This window comes from Eublepharis macularius, chromosome 2 (assembly GCF_028583425.1).
Source record: "Eublepharis macularius isolate TG4126 chromosome 2, MPM_Emac_v1.0, whole genome shotgun sequence".
Taxonomy (NCBI): Eukaryota; Metazoa; Chordata; class Lepidosauria; order Squamata; family Eublepharidae; genus Eublepharis; species Eublepharis macularius.
In genome coordinates, this window is record NC_072791.1 from 229,006,062 (window position 1) to 229,019,077 (window position 13,016).

Sequence of the window (13,016 nt, forward strand, 5' to 3'; positions counted from 1 at the left end):
TTACTGTAATATCGAAATTATGAAATATCAAAATAATGACACTCCAAGGAAGTGAAACTTCAGTAAAATTCAGGCACTGAACTGTCCTGCATAGGAAATGCCCATGAAAGCTTCCCACATGCTTCCAAATTTCAAAAAAAAGAAACGGGAGAGAGACATCAGTGCTGTCAGTGGGGGAAAGAGAGGCATCATTATCTTCAATGATGTTTCTTTATAAGGCAAGATCGAAATAACGGAAAAGTGCACTCAAAAAAATTTTAAAAAATGGGCGGGAAAAAAGGTCCCGCCCAAAAAAGCGGTTTTCAAGCGGCCGTGTGACTGGAGGGACGCGCGAGAAAGACGGATTGTAAGCAGGAATGTGAACGAAGAGGAAAAAATTGCGGATTGGAGGCAAACGGAAGATATCCGATAAACATGCGGGTAATGGGTGAATGTGGATTCGGCCCAGGATATTTAAGGGCATGTAGCTGCATAGTCATTGAAATATCTGGATTTTTTAAAAGCCATGTTTTGTAGGGGTTTGTATGTAATTCCCAGTCAAGCCATTGGCAGCACAAAAGTCCAAGTGACATCCTCACTCAATTTATTTTTATACACTTTTCCCTCCCACCACCTTTCCAGTTTTCTTCTTGCTTTATCCTTCACTTCACCAGAGAGATGACCGATCAATCGATAAGTGCTTGGCTTCACTGTTTCTGCTGTGTATGGTTTCCCTCTCTGCATTGCTCTGTTTTTTAGCTTAGTTGTGATCCCCCCCCCTTCTTAATGTCAAAATCCTTCTGAGCGGAGGATAAAAGGTTCCCGTTGCTGATCTGTGGGAGGTATCCCTGTCCATTCTCTTCTTCTGTTCCTGCCAGGTTTCCAGTTTATCTTTGGAGGAGCAGAGCACAGCTCCCAATCAATAATGCTTAGTAAAAGACTAACCACATAGAAGCTTTTTCTTGCACTCCTTGGGCATAGATGAGATCCTTTATGGTAGTTCTATAATTATTAAGGGATCTAAACTGGAGATTAATTTGGCCTAGCTTTTTCTTATTTGTATTCATTTGTTGTCTTCATGTCGTCGTCCCCCAAGCTATTTAAAACAATTCAATCTGTTTTCCTCCTCTTTATCTTGTTTTGAATATTTATTGCAAAGCCCTTATTTTGAAATCAAAGTAGTTTCTGGGAAGGATGATAATTACCAGTCTCAGAGAGGAGGAAGAGGTCTGCAGAGTAACAGCAAAATGACCAGTGTTTCACAGAGAGAAAGAGACTCAAGCAAACTTGAGGGCATGCGGATGGGTTCCAAGGCACACACACACACCAAGCACATGGCTGGACAGCCCAGTTATAGGGCAAAACGTACCCTGGAGCAAAGCTGACATCTTTGCTCCCAAAACTGTGGCTTAATGGCTTGTCCTGAGGTAGGACAATAACTTGGGAAGGGTTTGATATGACTAGCTGGGATGGACCATAGGTAAAAATATTACTTGATGACCTGGTTAGTATCGGATGGGGAGGCTATCACATGCACTGAATAGCCTGTTTAAGTAAGTGGGAATGGAAAGGTGGAGGAAGGCATTGATGAGATTAGGCAGGGAGTTTTTCTCAGGAATTCGCTAATCTCTGCTGCTCTCCAGGGCGTGCGGGCTGTCAGTCAGTCATTTCCCATATGACTCATGGCTTGGTAACTTTCCAGTCTCCAGGCCAGCTGGCATCCTCTCTGCTTGGGGCCAGGCAGTGTCTAGGACTTATGGCAAGAGGTTTTATGATATTTCATATCCTCAAACTGCCCTTGCAGTGTGGGGAAGAGGTCTGACTGCTAACAATCTAATGGATCAGTGCCAATGTGGTTGCATCATATGGTTTGACTATAGACAGAGGATCACATGGTATGCTCAACATATGGCTAAATGAACAGGTCATGGGATTTCTAGTGGAAGGTGGTATGTCAGGTGCAGCACACATTTCTAGTAGTGGTGATCCTGCTGCAAGGACTGGTCCAAGCTCTGGCTGCTGGTGGGGTGGAAGTGGTAGCCCTGGTAGAACTTCTGAAAGGTCTCCTTCCCATGAATCCAGGTGATGATGCTTTCTTCATAATCGATCCAGATTGGATAGAGGGGAGAGGAGGCTGTTCCATGTTTGGAGTCATGTTTATTAATCAACATAGAAGGTGTATTACAGTGCTAGGTAAGAGGTGTAGGAAGCATACAAGTTACATACAGCATTTATATGTAACTTGATATAAATCATTGTGCCTGACCCAAAATGCCAAAATGCTCATTACATGGAAGAGGTGCAATGTGCCTCTCAGTGCATTTAACAAAATGCAGGTGTGTTTGTTTGGGGGAGAAAACTCCCAGATTTGTTTAGAAGGGTGGTCATTGGAGGCAGTGATCTCTAACCCTTTCTCCCCATGCTACTTCGACCAATCAAAATTGTCCTTCCCCTGCCCTGTGGAGGGGAAAAGTACTAATATCTGAGGAGGTGATTCTGAGGGGGAAAAAATCAGCACGAGGTTGATAGGAATAATCAGAGCGGCATCCCTGAACTGCTTCTGCATTTCATTAAAAGGAAATGTCAGAAGATCTGGTCATGAATCTCCTGCATAACAAGTCAATCAGCCCTCAAAACTTAAAGCAAGAATCTCTTTTAAAAAATCACTTTAGCTGAATGACACTTTGCATTTTGGACTTGATTGAACATACAGTTGCATACTTTGCTTTTTCCTGCAGTGATCACAATTAGAAATATATGCAGTCATTTGTACTCTGCCTTGTGTGGCCACTAAACCCATATGTTTGTGTGTGTGTCAAATTGTGAAATGGAAACTTTATAATACAATATCTGGCAAAATGCCAGTGCCAGATATTCCTCCTTTAAATCTTTCAGCACAGAATTTTGATTCGGGGCAGGGAGGTTGGCAGTAGAGATGGGCACGAACCTGGAAAAAAAGAACCATGCAGTTCGTGGTTCATCAAATTTCATGAACCACGAACTTTCATGAACCTGCCCCTGGTTTGCGAACCAGTTCGTTTGGTTTGTGAAAGTATCACATCCGGGTCAGAAAATCATCACTTCAGTCTAAAGTTCGTGGTGGTTCGTCAGAAATGGGATCTGACAAACCGTGGTTCGCGAACCACGAACTGGCCTGGTTCGTGATTAATTTTGGTTCGTATTTCAGTTCGTGCCCATACTTTAAAGCATATCTTTAAACAAGTAGCATTGGAATAGACTCTTTATAATAAAAGTGAATGTTGATACCTTATAAAACTGGATAGATGCTTTAATTTAAAATTTGGTGCCAAAGAATGTCAGTCCTACAAGCTGAATAATTCTGTTTAAGAAAATGTACATAAATTTGCATAAAGGTATTGTTGGTCTTAGGTGTACAGAAGCCCTTAATTTATTCAGTTGTTTCTTAAAGTCAGAAATTTTGTTTGGGCGTTATCCACACATTATCTGTCTCTGTGCTGCCCCGAATGAGAAACTTTTTATTTTTAAATAAAAAGAGAGAAAATGAGAACTGAGACTCCTGTGGTGTATTTGCAAATGGAAATGTGAAATACGCAAAGCTTGGGGGTATCTTTGCTTTGAGTCCTCCTGCCTTAGAGTTTCATTGTCACTGAGCAGTTGATCTTGGAACTGCCTCCTCTCCAGTGAGGGGTAGTATCCATTCCAATTGAAGAATTAAATGGGGGGATAGGAGTGCAAACCTCCCAAGTTCATGGTGTCCCAACACCTTGGCATGGCTGTGGTGCCAGGGCAGCCACTAATGTGATGTTGACAATGTTGAGGAGTGGGGTACTTAGCCCCTTTTTTTGCCTTGCACCAATGATCTCTTCAACCTCTTTTGCAGGTGAGAAGCCTTACAAGTGTTCGTGGGAAGGGTGTGAGTGGCGTTTTGCACGAAGCGATGAACTTACGAGGCACTACAGGAAACACACAGGGGCAAAGCCCTTTAAATGCAACCATTGTGACAGGTAACAATAGCTTGTTTTCAATTCCCCCACTTATTATTTCACAGAAGCCTGGAGGAAGATAACATAAAAATTACAAAATCATTTTAAAGACCAAATCGACACACCCTCTTTTGGAAGTGGAATCCAACCTATGGGGAAGTTGTGTTGAATGGCAAGCACTGTGGGATTGGGTTGGATCCAGACATCTGTTGATGCATCATCCCTGCTATTGCCCCCCCCCTGCAGTCCCTTTTAACATTCAGAAAGTTGATTCCTGAGGTCTTGGGAGCCTGATTGGAGCAATGGTCGTTGGATAGGTGGGCTGGAGTAAGGAAAGGAAAGGAGGACAAAACCACTCTTTCTGCCTCTTCCGTCTGTATGGTGCAGTGCTGGATCCATCTAGAAACCTCAGGGTTCCCTTCCCAATTCTGAGCAGTTGTCTGTCCAGTCACAATACAAGAAGGTGGCATATAAGAAGGATTCAAGGTCTGTCCTTTCCCGTTCAAAGATCCCCAGCATCAGGCAGTGGTAGGTAGGCCCAAGGGAGTGATGGTTTGACTTGAGATAAGGCAGTTCCAAATTCCTTATAGTTATTATTAGAGCCCTCATTTATAGCCTGCTTTTCTTGTTGAGACTCAAGGTGGATACAAAATAAGAGTAACAGTTCAATCAAGCAGCAAAGATCCCTAAGAAACAAGACAATGCCATGGTGGGCTAGGGTTGTAGAACTGAAAATAATGCAAGCCACAAAGCGCTTGACAATGTTTGAGCCTTGACATGCCATAATGCCAGGCTACTATGATAGAAGACATCGCAGGGCTAGGTGAAGGGGCAATTCATATACTGAACGTTGCAACAGACTATCCTTTTACTGTACTTCTGCTCACTTTCTTAGAATGTCCTCCTAAACATTTCTGGTTTGCACATTCTGGCCCCAGGGAGGCCCATCTAGTGTTGACCACAGCCAGGCTCCAACGTGGTGGAACACTCTGTCTAAAAAGATCAGGGCCCGGCCAGATTTGCTCTCCTTCCGCCAGGCCTGTAAGACAGAGCTGTTCCGCCAGGCATATGATTGATACCCTGGGCCTCCCTGCCGGCCACCTACATGGGGTATCTACCACCCAGCCTTTGCCAAATATCTCTGGAGGTAGTTGTGTGGTGGTCGCTGAAGAAACTTGCTGCTATATGTTTTTAAAATCTGCTGCTGTATTGCTTTGTTGTGCATTTTAAATATCTAAGGAGTTTTATTGGTGTTTAAAGGTACATGTATTTTATATTATTGTATAAATTGTAATCCGCCCGGAGCTTCCTGATGCGGGGAGGGCGGAATATAAATTGAATAAAATAAATAAAATAAAATTCTGTGAGATGACAGCCACAGGGAGGGTGAGGGCGCTTCCTGGTAGCCTCAAGCAGATGGTTCCATAATCTGGGAGAATGTGTGTGAATGGGCAGTTCCCAATTTTAACTGCATAGCTGGCACAACGTAGAGTGCTCATTTCATAAAGATTCAAGAATCTCGGCCACAGTCTAAGGCTGCAATTATACATGGGAATAAGTTGGGCTTACCAGGTTGCCAACGATGGCGGGTAATCTCCTGCCCTGGCAATCCCAGACACCCCCACCACCCCGCACCACCACTCAGTTCAGTAGCAGGGCAGAAGTGAGGACAGAGACAGCACCGCTCAATGTGACAACATTGCTTCTGGGTGAAAACTCGGAAGTGATGTCACTGCATCAGGCAACACTCTCGGAATTCACCCAGTTTCCAACCTGTGTCGAGCAACATTGATCCACCCCTGAAACTCCTGGTGGTTGTCTGACAGCGCTAGAATAAGCCCCGTTGAACGAACTTGAACTTGTGAGTAAAGCTGCATAAGACTGTGCTGTACTTATATTCCTTCATGCCTGTCAATCATAGCTTGCTCCCAGAGTTTACTAGGGCAAGGAAGTAATGGACGCTCTCAAATAGAACAGCCAGCCATTACTCAAATCTGTCTCTTCTTGGGTTCACAGGCCCATGTAAGAGGCTACATGGATTCTTGGTTACTTTTGACCTCTGGTTGTTCGGTTGGCTCCATGTGTTTTTCAATATCTGGCAATAGCATATCCAAAGACAAATAAAATAAAATATTGGGTAAGTTGGAAGCATGGACTTCTCAGTAATCGAGCCTGAGAGCCTGGCCATTGCCAAGCAGTCCATCCCCTAAGTGGAGATATTGGCCGTGCCCAACCTAAAGCTGAGATCCAATTGAAGCAGTAATCGAGTCAGTGGTTTACATCTGGCCATGCCATTTTTTAAACTCCAATTGATATGTGGAACTTGGAAAGCGGCTTTTAGAAAATTATCCTTCTTTTTAAAGCAGCCTCAAGACCTACTACTCTAATAAGAAAATGCCCCTAATACAATCAAGGATCTATTTAGCCCCAAAGCACATTAAGCTGGCAGGGCTCATGCAAGGAGGAAAGGATGTGATGGACGTAAACGGGGGCCTGTTCTTTAATGGAAAGGAAATCGGATCATTTTTCACATCCTTCCTTTCAGAGGCCTCCATTCACCCCCCCCCCCCAGGTTCATTCTCCCTCCCCTCTGTCTGGCCTCTCTCTCTGGCCCACCAGATGATGCTTTTGTTTGTTTCGAATAAGGGATAGCAGGAAACGGAGGGAATGTCTCAGTTTTCCCATTTTCTTGCCTTTTCTTTTCATCTCTGACAACTGAAAGAATATTTTACTCTCTTCAGGCGAGGAGGACTTGAACCACTACTACTCCACCTGATGAATTTACTGGTTTCTCTGTTTTATAGTCCCAGAGATACACAGAACCTTGCGACCCGTTAGGCATTCCCACAGTGGCCCCTGAGTGAACAGCAACGTGGAAAATTGCATGAAATGCTGAGAGAATATCCACAAAACAGTTTGGGATAAGAGGGTGGCTTGATGGATGGGAGAGGATGTTGGGGCCGGTCACGCCCTCTGTCTACCCTACCTCACGGGGTGTTGTAAGGATGAAATAGGAGGAGGGGAAGTTCTAGATATTGTTGCCCTTAGAGGAAGGATGGGATGAAAATGTGTAGCTAGATATAATTGCGCCAAGTATTTCATAGAATCATAGAATCATAGAGTTGGAAGGGGCCATACAGACCATCTAGTCCAACCCTCTGCCCAGTGTAGGATCAGCCTAAAGCATCCCTGACAAGTATTCATCCAGCCTCTTCTTGAAAACTGCCAGTGAGGGGGAGCTCACCACCTCCCTAGGCAGCTGATTCCACTTTTGAACTACTCTGACTGTGAAAAAGTTCTTCCTAATATCCAGCCGGTACCTTTGTGCATGTAGTTTTAGCCCATTGCTTCGCGTCCTACCCTCTGCTGCCAACTGGAACAGCTCTGTGCCCTCCTCCAAATGACAGCCTTTCAAATATTTAAAGAGAGCAATCATGTCCCCCCTTCAACCTCCTCTTCTCCAAACTAAACATTCCCAAGGCCCTCAGCCTTTCCTCGTAGGGCTCAGTCTCCAGACCCCTGATCATCCTCATTGCTCTCCTCTGCACCCTCTCGATTTTGTCCACATCCTTTTTGAAGTGAGGCCTCCAGAACTGCACACAATACTCCAGATGTGGCCTGACCAAGGCAGTATAGAGAGAGGCTATGACCTCCTGCGATTTCGATGCTATGGCCCCTTTGATACAACCCAGGATTGAATTAGCCTTTTTTGCCACCGCATCACACTGACTGCTCATATTCAGTTTACAGTCCACTCTTACCCCAAGATCCCTTTCACATATACTACTGCCCAGAAGTGTATCCCCCATCCAGTATTTGTGCTTCTCATTTTTGTGGCCCAGATGTAATACTGTGCACTTGTCTTTGTTGAATTGCATCCTATTCACAGCTGCCCACTTCTCCAGAGTATTCAGGTCTTGTTGAATTTTAATTCTATCTTCTTGGGTGTTTGCTACCCCTCCCAATTTGGTATCATCAGCAAATTTAATGAGCAGCACTTCCACTCCTTCATCCAGATCATTGATAAAAATATTGAAAAGCACCGGGCCCAAAACTGGTCACTCGATCAAAGAAGGAAACCAGGTTGGTCTGGCAGGATCTGTTAGGAACAAAACCATGCTGACTTCCCCGGATCACTGAGCGGTCCTTCAGATGCTTACAGATTGATCCCTTTAAAATCTGTTCTAATATCTTCCCAGCAACAGAAGTCAGACTGACTGGCCTGTTTTCCCGGGTCATCCTTCCTCCCTTTCTTAAAGATTGGGATAACATTTGCTCTTCTCCAATCTCGTGGCACATCCCCAGTCCTCCAGGAGGCCTTGAAGATGATGGACAGGGGTTCTGCAAGTTCTCTGGAAAGTTCTTTCAGCACTCTTGGGTGCACCCCATCCAGCCCAGGGGATTTGTATTCATCCAGTGCAGCCAGATGCCTCTCCACAACCTCTCTGTCAACGTCAATTAGCCACTCAGGTGTCCTGCCAAATTTTCTACTATCTCTAGATGTACCTGAGTTCTTCAGGGAGAAAACAGAGGCAAAAAAGTCATTAAGCCTGTCTGCTTTTTCTCTGTCATGCATCAGACTTTCTCCATCTATTTCCAACAGCAGTCCAATTGCCTCTTTTACCTTGCGTTTGCTTCTCACGTATCTGTAGAAGTTTTTCTTATTGTAGCAAGCCCTCCTGGCCAGACCCAGCTCGTACTGAGCTTTGGCCTCTCTGATGGCTGATCTGCAGTACCTAGTAACCCTCATATACTCCTCTTTAGAGGTCTGTCCTTCTCTCCATTTCCTGAACATTTCCTTTTTCTCCCTTAGCTTATTCTGGAGCTCTCTGTGCATCCACATCGGTTTCTTGGAGCCCTTACCATGTTTCCGTCTTGCTGGGATAGTGAAGGCTTGAGCTTGCAAAAGTTCGTGTTTGAGAATGGCCCACCCTTCACTCGCTCCTTTTCCTTCCAGCACACTCCCCCATGGAATGACTCTCATCAAGCCTCTGAGTTCATCGAAGTTGGCCCTACGAAAATCTAACCTACGAGTCTCGCTACGAACTTCCTTGGCTCCCCACAGCAACGGGAATTCAAGAAGGACATGGTCACTTCCCCTTAAGGTCCCCACCACCTTCATCTCATCTACCAATTCTTCCCTGTTGGTTAATATCAAGTCTAGTATGGCCGGACCCCTTGTAGCTTCCTCCACCTTTTGAAAAAGGAAATTATCGGCCAGGCAGTTCAGGAAATTGCGTGATTCATGACGCTTTGCTGAGCCTGTCTCCCAGCACACATCGGGGAAGTTGAAGTCACCCATAATTACCAGGTTCTGATGTCTGGATACTCTGCTAATCTGTTCAAAGAGGGCAGCATCTGTTTCTTCTCGCTGGTCAGGTGGTCTGTAGCAGACTCCAACAACAATACCCTTTGTCCTTCCTCCCCTTATTTCTACCCATATATTTTCTACGGGGCTGTCCGCCCCATTCTCCATAACTTCTTGACAATCAAGCCCTCTCCTCACATACAACGCCACTCCACCTGCTCTTCTACTCTTCCGGTTTTTTATACTTCTAAATTCTATAGTTATCCAATAGTACTGCTTAATAAACTAATAAAGTTATGAATGATGTATTTTATATTCATAAAGCAATAACATTAGATTTTATTAAAGTAAGTACTGCGTATGTTTCATTTCCCCTAAAATCCCAGGATTCCCCTCCCCCCACAGGATGAGCCAGCCATTTCCTTTTCATTGCTTTAAAATTTCTAGAAAAATTTACATCCTTATAGATATTCTTGGGAGCGCCTACATACGTTTTGCTGCTTATTTATAACACACACCAGAAGTGTACCATGTGGAAGAGCAGCACGGTAGGGGGAAACGTGCTTCTGATTCCCCCCTGCTTCCCCAAAGCATTTCAGACCTGAGTATTTATTGCACATGGCCAAAAGCCATCACAAGCAAGTTAGTAAAACTCAAAACACATAAGCAAAACATAAACACAAACAATTAAACTATGATGTTAAAAACATAAAACATGTAAGAACCTTCGTTCTACATAGGTCAAGGAGTCTCAACCATGAAGCACAGTTCAAGCCCTGATTTTCTCTCCAAGCATTTAGAAAGTACAGAGAAGACTAGATTGGGTTGGTATAGCTCTGTGCTGTATTGTCTTCTAAATGCTATCCTTTTTATCACAAGATGATTCTTGGATGATTAGAAGGCACATGATTCGGCAACGTTGCTGAAGCTAAGCAAGTCTTGGTCTGGCCAGACCTCCTGGGAATTCTACACCAACTTGAAAGGCAGGTCATGATATATATGCAATGGTGGTGATGGAGAGTCCTGTTGAGTCATAGCTGACTTATGGCGACCCCTACTGGGGTTTTCAAGGCAAGAGGTTGTTTGCCATTGCTTGCCTGCATGGCAACCCTGGTCTTCCTTGGAGGTATCCCATCTGTCCGGGGTCTGAGGGTCAACCCCGGACTTACAAGGAGAAGGGGACAGGAGGCAGTTGGGGGACAGCCACCCAGCCACGCCAACGGGCACCCAGGATCAGAGCTAGGGTTGCCAGGCCCCCTCAATCTCCCCGTGAGGAACAAGGGCCTGGCACTTACCTTTGGGGAGAGGGGGGGTGCGTGTGCATGCGCCCCCACAGGCACAGTGGCATCGCTTTGAGGGTGACATCATCGCGTGACCGGGCACTGCAAAATGCACCCGAAACTGGCCATTCTACTGTGGATTGGGCCCATTTTGAGCACTGTGGAGCACAGGAGTGCTCCTAAGCTCTGCAGCAGCCCTGATCTGGGCCAAAACAAGCCCAATCCCAGCAGCTGCGGCACACGGGAGCGCACCGCGGGGAGCACATAAGGAAGGTGTGTGTGCCCCCACTGCTCAGGTAAGTGGATGTGGGGAGTGGGGGTGGGGGATCCCCCGCCCCCACTGGGGGTCTGGGATCCCTAATCATAGCAGAACAACAATAGAAGGGGGGGGAGGAGCCATCCCTGCCACAGAAGCACCCAAGCCTCAGAGAGTCAGGCGAGGCAGGTGGAAGCCGGCTAGCCCCACTCTCTGGTGGGAAGGCAGGGGGCTGGACTGGGAGAGTGAGGACCCCCAGGAGGGGAGTAGACCCGAGGGAAGAGGTGCAGGAAGCAGATAACAGTGTCTTAAAAGTGTCCGAAATGAACAGGCCAACGCAACACGCAACAAAATTGAATCCAGGTGACCCCATAGTTGGTAGTATAAGTTTGCCTCGCTATGAGACAACTGATGCTCAGTGCAAATGTCAAGAGTCAACAGTGCAGTCCTAAACAGAGTTTCATCCTTCTAAGTCAGAGGGCTTCAAAGGATGTTAACTCTTGTTATAAAACTTGCTTTTTAAATCCTGTATCAGTAATCACAAGAAGGTGCATATGGAGGGGATAAACTTTTACTTAGCTAAACCTCCAAATACCCTATCAAATACATTTGGTCAGATATTTTTTCCACATAAAACTATCAATAAGAATGGGAGTGTTACTGCATATCCAGAAACTTGCGTTATTCCAGTTGTCAGAGAGATGGTTCTTTTTATTTAATTGTGCCAGCTTTGACATTTGCTTTCATTATTCTTCCTCTCTGTTATCCAGCGTACCACATAATCTCTCTTAAGCTCTTGTTTGTGAAGAAAAATAAGCTTGTGATTAACTAAGTAAGGATGCTCTCTGACAAACTGAGCTAATTAAAGCCCCCTGTATACCTGCAAGATGACTTGCGATATAGGTCCTGTGTTAACCTCTTTCTCTCCATCCAGTATTGATCACAGAAGGATAATTCTTATGTGAAAATGGAGATAGAAATGGCATTATAGGGAACCTCTATATATGAGGTCATTGGGCCCAGGGCCGGCGTGTCCACGGAGGCGGAGCCAGCAGCCACCTTGAGCACAGCTCTCTGAAGGAGGCGCTGTGGCCCATGCCGGCCCCAACGACCCCTCTGCCCGACCTGGCACCAGCGCCGCGAGCTGCGCAGTGCAGAAGCAACTAGGCTGTGCCTGTTGCTTCGTGTGCTTGCACCCCCGGACCAACCCAGCGGCAGCACCGCAGGACGCATGGCACAGAAGCAATCAGGCTGTGCCTATTGCTTTGTGCGCTTGGTGGGTATTGGACATTGGGAAGGTCAGTTTGTAGCCCCTCAAAGTAGCTGCCAGCAGACACTCCCGTTTTTGCCACTGGAAGAGAAAATGTCAGGAAAGGGGGGACCCATGGATCATGCCTTTCCTGGGGTTCAATCTTTCTGAAACTTGGGGGATCTTTAGAGGACAGTAAGGACTAGGTCCCCTGCAAATCTGTTGGGTATTGGACATTGGGAAGGTCAGTTTGTGATTTAAGTTTTCTGATTTTCATTTTTCCTACATTTCTTCAGTTTTTTAAAATTGGTTGCGGGGGGCGCAAGTAGGTATCTCGCCTCAGGCGCCAGAAACCCAGGCCCTGGCCCTGATTGGGCCTTCTACAAACACAGGTATCTTTAATTTTTGCCATCTGAGAGGTAGGAAAAAATAAAAATTGAAAAAAATTCTGGAGTAAATGAAATGGAGTATATTATTGGACAGAAACTTTCATAGAGTCACAATAGGTAGGACTGCCAACATGTTTGGATATTTAGCTAAACTTTATAACATTGTAAATACTGAAGTCTTTAATTTTTAGTATTAAACACATGATAGCATATTAATTGTTGAGAATTTGGAAAAAAATCTGTTGTATATGATTAAAGTATAAGAGTTTTTAAGAAACTCTTTTAAGAAATTTTGCCACTGGAAAAATTGAGACAGACTTTTTCATATTGTACATTTGGAATGAATGGAATACTTTGTAAGACAAGGTTCTCACTCAAAAAGAGAAAATATTTCATAGAACTTTATTCCCCCAATACGCCCCCAAATTTTCCAATTTTTCTTGTAGAAAAATTGAAAAAGTCCTGAAACTTTTTCATATTATACCGTCTGAGTATTAAACACCTTGTCCTGATAAGCATCTTTCTCGCTCAAAAAAAGAAAATATTTCCTTGGAGCTCCTCCTCCAAGTACCCCTCAATTTTATAAAGAC

At 44.9% G+C, this 13,016-nt stretch overlaps 1 protein-coding gene across 1 annotated transcript in view; it reads left to right on the top strand.

The window, feature by feature from the left end:
- Nucleotides 1-13,016, top strand: part of KLF7 (KLF transcription factor 7) — a 137,046-nt gene that overhangs the window by 106,184 nt on the left and 17,846 nt on the right. Inside the window, exon 3 of the mRNA XM_054971001.1 lies at nt 3,842-3,965. Coding sequence (XP_054826976.1) covers nt 3,842-3,965 — 124 coding nt within the window. The remainder of the gene's footprint in view (nt 1-3,841; nt 3,966-13,016) is intronic.